Source organism: Myotis lucifugus, unplaced genomic scaffold (genome assembly GCF_000147115.1).
Source record: "Myotis lucifugus unplaced genomic scaffold, Myoluc2.0 scaffold_108, whole genome shotgun sequence".
Taxonomy (NCBI): Eukaryota; Metazoa; Chordata; class Mammalia; order Chiroptera; family Vespertilionidae; genus Myotis; species Myotis lucifugus.
The window spans coordinates 4,078,654-4,086,188 of record NW_005871156.1 but is presented as its reverse complement, the minus strand read 5'-3'; the positions used below and the strand labels follow the sequence as shown (position 1 = coordinate 4,086,188).

At 45.3% G+C, this 7,535-nt stretch overlaps 1 protein-coding gene and 1 pseudogene across 1 annotated transcript; one reads left to right on the top strand and one right to left on the bottom strand.

The window, feature by feature from the left end:
- Nucleotides 1-1,910: 1,910 nt before the first annotated feature.
- LOC106697857 lies at nt 1,911-2,039 on the top strand (annotated as a pseudogene).
- Nucleotides 2,040-2,336: 297 nt separating this feature from the next.
- Nucleotides 2,337-3,521, bottom strand: LOC102423790 (leukocyte elastase inhibitor-like). The gene has a single exon (XM_006092998.3). The coding sequence runs from the start codon at nt 3,490-3,492 to the stop codon at nt 2,350-2,352; it is 1,143 nt and encodes a 380-aa protein (XP_006093060.1). The 5' UTR covers nt 3,493-3,521; the 3' UTR covers nt 2,337-2,349.
- Nucleotides 3,522-7,535: the final 4,014 nt, after the last annotated feature.

The following is a 7,535-nucleotide window of genomic DNA, read 5'->3' as shown; positions in this document are numbered from 1 at the left end:
TATGAAGCCCAAGTGATTCCAATTTATATAGGACTTTGAGGAGCACATTTCTAAAGCACTAGTTTGTTTTGTACAGATGCTAAGGCAGTGGTTCTCAACCTTCTGGCCCTTTAAATACAGTTCCTCATGTTGTGACCCAACCATAAAATTATTTTCGTTGCTACTTCATAACTGTAATGTTGCTACTGTTATGAATCGTAATGTAAATATCTGATATGCAGGATGGTCTTAGGTGACCCCTGTGAAAGGGTCGTTCGACCGCCAAAGGGATCGCGACCCACAGGTTGAGAACCGCTGCGCTGAGGAGACTCGTGTCTATGAAGTACCTTCTATGTGCCTGCACTTTTTTCATTACCAAGCTGCAGTGCCTGAGGATCCTTTCTTAGCTTATAGTTCATTCATTCATTCAACTCTACTTTTGAGAGCCATATGTGCTGGGCACTGGGCCAGACATGGGAAATACAAAGTGTACAAGACACGGGCCCTGATCACAATGATATGAGGCTGCAATAGCAACCCAGTGCCTTGCCCACAGTGAGTGCTCAATGAGTGGTACCAGAGTGGCTGATCCCAGTAGGTTGGTGTGGGACCCACATCCACATAGCCTGGTGGGGTGGCCCTTGCTATGTGGACCCCAGGTTGAACGTGGGTAAATCAGGAAGTAAAAGGGCATCATTATTACTGATGTTGAACAGGAAGAAGTACTATGTGGCAACCCAGAAACATGGACATTGGAACTGCAGCTGATGTAAACATGGAACAGGAACCAAATAAGCTGTCTTCTTTGGCCAGCATGCTCAGAAAGTTGGCATTTTGTTTGTTTATTTGTTCAACTAAGTCCAGGGGTCTGAAAACTATGGCCCATGAGCCAAGTCTGGCCCACTGCTTGTTTTTGTAAATAAAGTTTTATTGGAAAACAGCCATACTCACTTGTTTACATATTATTTTATGGCTGCTTTTACACAATAATGGCAGCATTGACTAATCTCCAATAGAGACTGACCACAAAGCTGAAATATTTACTATTGAGCTTTACAGAAAAAGTTTGCAGACCTCTGACCTGGCCTTCCACTTTAGCTAAAATAAAAAACAAGTTTTCAATTACTTTGAAAAGTGTACATATATTTATATAGAAAAAGTCTACAGCGATATAACAAAATTATTCGTGATTTCCTATGGGAAATTTGATTTCGAAGAATTAGGGGCATAGAACACTTAATTTTTCCTTAATTTTTAATGATCAGATTCTATTACTTTTATATTTAAAAAGACTTTTGTTATATGAAGCACTTTTGTTATATTAAACTATTTTCATTATGTTCAAAGTAATTTTTAATTACAAAAGCTATACATAAATATTTTAGAAAACAAAAGGTAAATTTAAACTACCATCATTATACTACCCAGAAATTTCTTACTGTTCCTTTTTGGTGCATATTCTCCAGTCTTTCATTTGTATGGGTTACTATTTTGATGTACAATCTTCCAGTCTTTTGAGTATATACTAGTATAAGTGCATGTGTGAGTATGTATATACACATCCACACACATACATACACATTTAATATACTCATTATCTTTTGGGAATTTTTTTAAATTTAATAATGTATTGTAAACACTTTTCTGGGTTCTTAAATAGTCATCTACCCAACATTTTATTTTATTTTTTTTAAAGAAAAATAAGCTCTTTAATCGTTTGAAATCAGAGGGGCTATAACAGAACACTAATCCTGTAGAACAAAGGGCCAGAAACACTGGCCAAAGCAAATTTATCTTCATAATCCAACCCTTAATTGGGCTGCTCTCCTATATTTCAATTGAATGTCTGTTTTTAAGCCTCCCTTCAGCAATGACTGTCTCTCTATGATTGCTTCCAGAAGTCTATCTGTGAAACAACTTACAGTACTATAATTTTTCTCATGGCTATCAAGACAGTACAGCACCACTGAGCCGTCAAGAAAGGGCAAAGGAAAAACACCGCTTTTGGGTGAAGCGGCAGCGTGTTGTGTTGCTTTGCTTCAATCGGTGGTGTGACAAGGTGTTCCGGAAAAAAAAAAAAAAAAAAGGAGAGTACAGCAGTTTCTTCGTTTACTACACTGTCAAGAGTCTACATATCTGCTTGGTGCATTCAAAAGCAATCACTAAATTTTTCAATATAAAAAAAGGAAAATAGATACCTATGCCAAAGTTAATGGGTGTAAACAGCCCAAAGAGTTGACATTACGAAGGAAGTTACATATTTTTTTTTGGTGGGGGGGGTAGATTTATTGTAGAAGATATATAACTTTCATATATCTTTGAAAGGGCCAGTGATACAGCTCTGAGCCTGACCTTGGGTTTCCACAGTCTCTAAGGGGAAGAAAGTCTGCCTAAGAACAGAATGTTAGTTGAGGGATTGTGTCGAATGAAAAAAATGAATGGATGGTTGGCCACAAAATTTTCAGTTTCTGGCATAAGCGCACAACCCACCACTAAAATTCCGGCTGTGGCAGCCGCTGCCTCTGTGCCTTCCTCATTAACTTCCACAAAAGACTTGTGGATAATTTTTGATATAAAAAGATCTCTGGCTCTTGCCATGCCAGACAGATCAGCCTTGCTATTAAAGAGATCCTCTATACCCAGGCCGGCCAGGTGAGAGTTGAGGTTGTAGCTCTCTTCCAGCTTGAACCTGGGCAGGTGGACGTCGACTTTAATGGAACTCAGATTCTCAGGTTTGGGCCACTCATGCAGTTTTTCCAGGGTCAATTGTTCTTCAATTTTCTTCAGACCCGTGGCCTCGTCCTCGATGTCATCTGGCAGCAGGATGACCATGCTGAGGTCCCTGCCTTGGTAAGGCAGTTCCAGCACCCAGCACTTAAGGTCCTTGATGTAGCCAAATGGAAATTTGCTCTTCTGATACATCATTTTCACTGTTTTTGTGTCTTTCTTATTCAATCTGAACGGTGTATCAGTTGTGGCCTTTTTACTGAATGTCTCCTGCCAGTTTCCTTTGAAATAGATGGCATTAACTAGCACAAGTTTGGTCATATTATCAACCACGCCTGCAGCCAACAATTCTGGAATTTCCCCTTCAGTCTGCCCTTTGACCCACGCGTTTATCACCTTTCTTGCATCTTCAGAGGCTCGCTGAAAATCTACACTGGCCAGTTCAGCACCATACATTTTCTGGGTTGAAGCTAAGAACTCAGGGAGGAACTCATAGGTTTTCTCTCCATATAACCTATTAGCAAGTTTGAGAATATAGGGAGCTCCACGCTTGTTGATATCAGCATTCAGACTCTGAAAACTTGAATGAATCTCCTTAACAGCATCGAAGTGAAGAGTCTTGGACATCTGGGCCTCGGTAGTGCCTCTGGCCCCCAGAAAGACCATGGCCAGCGCTGAGGAAATGCTCATGGGGGAGATGAAGATGTTCCCAGAGGGGTTGTTGTCCTTCAGTGTGCGGAAGGGGTCCACGGCGAACCGGGTGTTGGCCAAGCTCAGCTGCTTCATGGTGAGGCTACAGCACAGGACAGAGGCCCGTTGCTAGCTGCCTGGGAGGGGCTCTGGATCTGAAGATGTACCCAACATTTTAAATTGCTGCATGGTATTGCATTCTATGGAGACATATGTTTACCAATTCCCTATTATTAGACATTTACATTGTTTTCAGTTTATTACTCTTTTAAAGAAAGCTATGAGAACATTCTTGTAAATAAACCTTTGCAGATATCCATTATGACTTTTATAGGCTACGTTTGTGTAAGCAGAATTGCTGGACTAAATGAGCACTACAATTCTGATTCCAATTCTATTCCAGTGTGTGAGTTCCCTGCCCCCCACATCCCCCACCAGGCAATTTTCAGATACCAGCTGGGTGTCCTGCATTTCAACTCAATTCTGACACTGTCTACCTAGAGTTAACGTCATATCCCACAGGTTAAGGGCGCAGGCCCACCAGACTGCCCCCCACTTCAGATGCCAATCACAAGTCCAGGTTGTTACCTGTGCTTCTGAAAGACTCGCTAAACATCAGGGGTCCCCACAGCCCTCTCCTTGGGTTAATTTGCTACAGTGGCTCACAGAGCTCAGAGAAACATCGTACTTACCAGATTATCAGTTTATTATAAAAAGATGTAACTCGGGAACAGCCAGATGGAAGAGATGCGCGGAGAAGCTGAAGGAGTTTCCAAGTGCTCCCAGCACCTCCACACGTTCACCAACCTGGAAGCTCTCCAAACCCCGTCCTTCGGTTTTCACGGAGGCTTCATTACAGAGTCATGATTGGTTAAATCTGTGGCCCTTGGTGATTGAATTCAATCTCCCGCTCCAGCCTCCCTCCCCTATCCTGGAGGGTGGGACTGAAAGTTCTACCTTCCAATCACAAGGCTTATCGCCCTGGCAACCAGCTCCTATCCTTAGGTGACCTAGGGGCTTTCCAGAAGTCGCTTCATTAACATAACAAAAGACACCTTTTCCAGTCTCTCCACTTAGGAAATTCCAAGGGTTTTAGGAGCTCTGAGCCAGAACCAATGAAAACCATATATACTTTTTCCTAAAATCACAATATCACATGAGCGTTTAAGTTGTTTTTCGGTGACTTGTGGGTCAGGTTGTGCCAATTTAAATCCTCAGCAGTAGTGTCAGAGATTGCCTGCTTTCCAGAACCTTAAACTAGGTATTATAAAATCGAACCACAACACTTTCACTTTTGGTTTTGTGTTTTCTTACCAGACAGGTCTCTTCTTCTTATTGGCCATTTAAGTCTCAATATCTCACTGTAATGCCGAGCAGTTGTCTTCACCCCACATTTCAGGACCATTTAAGTCCTGAACTACTAATGCTTGGCAAAGCCAGCCATCGGCATCGACATCAGCCACTTCTGGATGTTGACCTCTGCGTGTACACACCCTGTTCTCCTGCCTCCCTCAGACACCCGAGGGAAGTGGTGGGTCTGGCGGGGTCACGGGACTTGGCAGGTACTAGATCACACACTACAGAAAAGCAAAAGCTTTATCGGGAGGATGGGTGGCCTCTCCTCCTCCTGTCCTTGGCCAACATTCTTTAAAGAGTAGCATAAACTTTCTGTCTCCACTCCCAATCCCACGAGGTTCTGCTGCAATTGAAAAGTCGGTCAGGAATTTCTAACTGCCTGATCCAGGACCTCCTGTTGGCAGCAGCCTGGACTGCACCAGGTGTTAGTTAGACCCCTAGGGTCAGATGGGACCTGGGGCCAGATGGGACCTGGGTTCAGCAACCTGGGTACTAGAGTTCTAGCAAAGAAAGAATTCAGAGCCAAGACTCAAACTATAAAAAAAAAGTTTATTTAGAAAGTCACAGAGGTAGAAGAAGTGAGCAGTAGAAGAAATGAGCTCAGGAGACAAGTTACAGAGGCAAAAGAAGGGGTCTTGGAGCGTAGGAGAGAGAAGGGTGAAGGTAATGCGCCTGAGGGAAGGAGAGGGGAAGGTGAAAGGCCTGGGCCTGCTCCCATCCTTAGTCCTAAGGGCTTTCAAATGTGGGGATTTTAGGGGAGGTCCTAGGGGAGGACCTCAACAGAATATTCATCAGCTTTCCAGGTGTGTCATCTCAGGATCATGATCTCCACTGATTGGCCAGCGCCAGGGCAGGCTGTCATTAGTCAATGCAGCTGGTCCTGAGGTCAGCCTTGGTGTTGCTTGTCTGGTTTTGCTGCTTTTCTGGTCCTGGAGCTGAAACACAACTGAGGTCTAGATGTATTTGATGCAGGTCAGAACCTCACTGTCCTGGGGGCTTGATGCTTAGGGCTATTTTCCAGGCCGCTGGTTTGTTCCCTCTAAAGGGGTCGAACCTGCATGACTAGCAACATGCCAGGGGAGGGAAGGTCAGGGGAGAATGCGAACTGCATGACCAGGGTCATGTAAGGTCAGGAGGCCTAGACCGCATGACCAGAGATATGATAGGGATGAAAGGTTAGGTTACCCTGGGGGCAAGGTCCTTGCTTCCCAGTTTTTTCAGTTGCCAGGACCTGGGGCTTTCCACCCTGGTGGCCTTCTGTACTGGCCCATTGCCCTTGCTCTGCTCATGTCTATCTAACTGCCTACCACACTTCTCCTCTCTTTGGCTTTTTTATTTATTTTTTATTTTTAATATATCTTTATTGATTTCAGAGAGGAAGGGAGAGGGAGAGAGATAGAAACATCAATGATGAGAGTGAATCATTGATCGGCTGCCTCCTGCACACCCCCTCCTGGGGACCTAGCCCACAACTCAGGCATGTGCCCTTGACCGGCATCGAACCCAGAACCCTTCAGCCCGCAGGCCGACGCTCTATCCACTGAGCCAAACCAGCTAGGGGTCCTCTCTTTGGCTTTTGATATTTGACTCTCCTTCTTGGAAAGTGTCTTGTCCACAGCCTGCATTTAGTTGTTCCTATTCAGTTTCCTTTACTAGCTCTTCTTCCTTAAATTCCCTTTAAATGCATGCATCAATATTCCTCAAGGTATATCCGGTTACATTTCACGTCTTTTTGTTCATGCTGTATGCTTGCAACTCTCTAAAGCTTTGCCCTGCAGACCATTCACCTCGGCTCCTTTGGCCTGTCCAGCACTCACCTCGTCGCCTCTCTGTCTACCCACCGGAACCAGTCCTTCCTCCCAGGCTTCCTCTCTGAACAGAATCACCCTCTACCAATTACTCAACTCGGAAACCTCAGAGGCATGTCTTTTTCTGCTTTCTGCCTCGTCTGTCAACATCCAGCATGTCGTCAGACCCCGCTGGTTCCTGTGCATCCGCGAGGGCCATCAGAACTGAAACGCAGCCCTCCTCAGCCCTGACTTAAATGAACGAGGCTGTTTTCTCTCCCATTTCCTGCTTCCTGATTCTCTAGGCAGAGTCTACCTTTCTGCCGCGGCTGCAGCGATCTCCTAACAACGCAACGCAATTGAGTCCTCTGTCCCTGAAAAGAACCTCTCAGTGATTTCTCGTAGATGACAAAGGCCTTCCTAATCTGGCCACCGCCTCCGCCTCCCTTTCATGGCTCACATCCTGCACTTCTCCCTGCCCGGCAGCCAGCCCTCATTCCCAGCAGGGCCCTCTGCCCGCCATGCCCTGACCCAGCCCCTCTGCACCCCCAAGACCTTGCCTCTCCTTTCCCAGCATTACTCACTTCCTGCTCTCTGGGGCTGGGCACCGCGGTCCTATCGCTGGTAAAGCAGTTGTCACCTTGGCATTCCGGTTAGTCACATGCCTGCTCTTCCCCTGCCCATCGAGGAGTTCGTTGTGGACAGGAGGACCCTGCCTCACTCACCTGTCTCTCCAGGGCTTAGCACCGTGCCAGGCACAGAGGAGTCACTCTGTGAATGGGTGGTCCTCCAGTGACATCACCACGCTGGCTCCCCAACCGATATTTTTAAAAAACAGATGTTAGGCTCCTAGTGTTCTTAGTTTTATGGGACTACAGTGAAGATGATACTGTATCAGCGATCAATTTCCATATTGACCTAAGTTTCTGTTGCTGTTCATCAGACACCCCCCCCCCCACCCTCGACCCCGTATCAGGGTGTTTTCTGTAGTTTCAG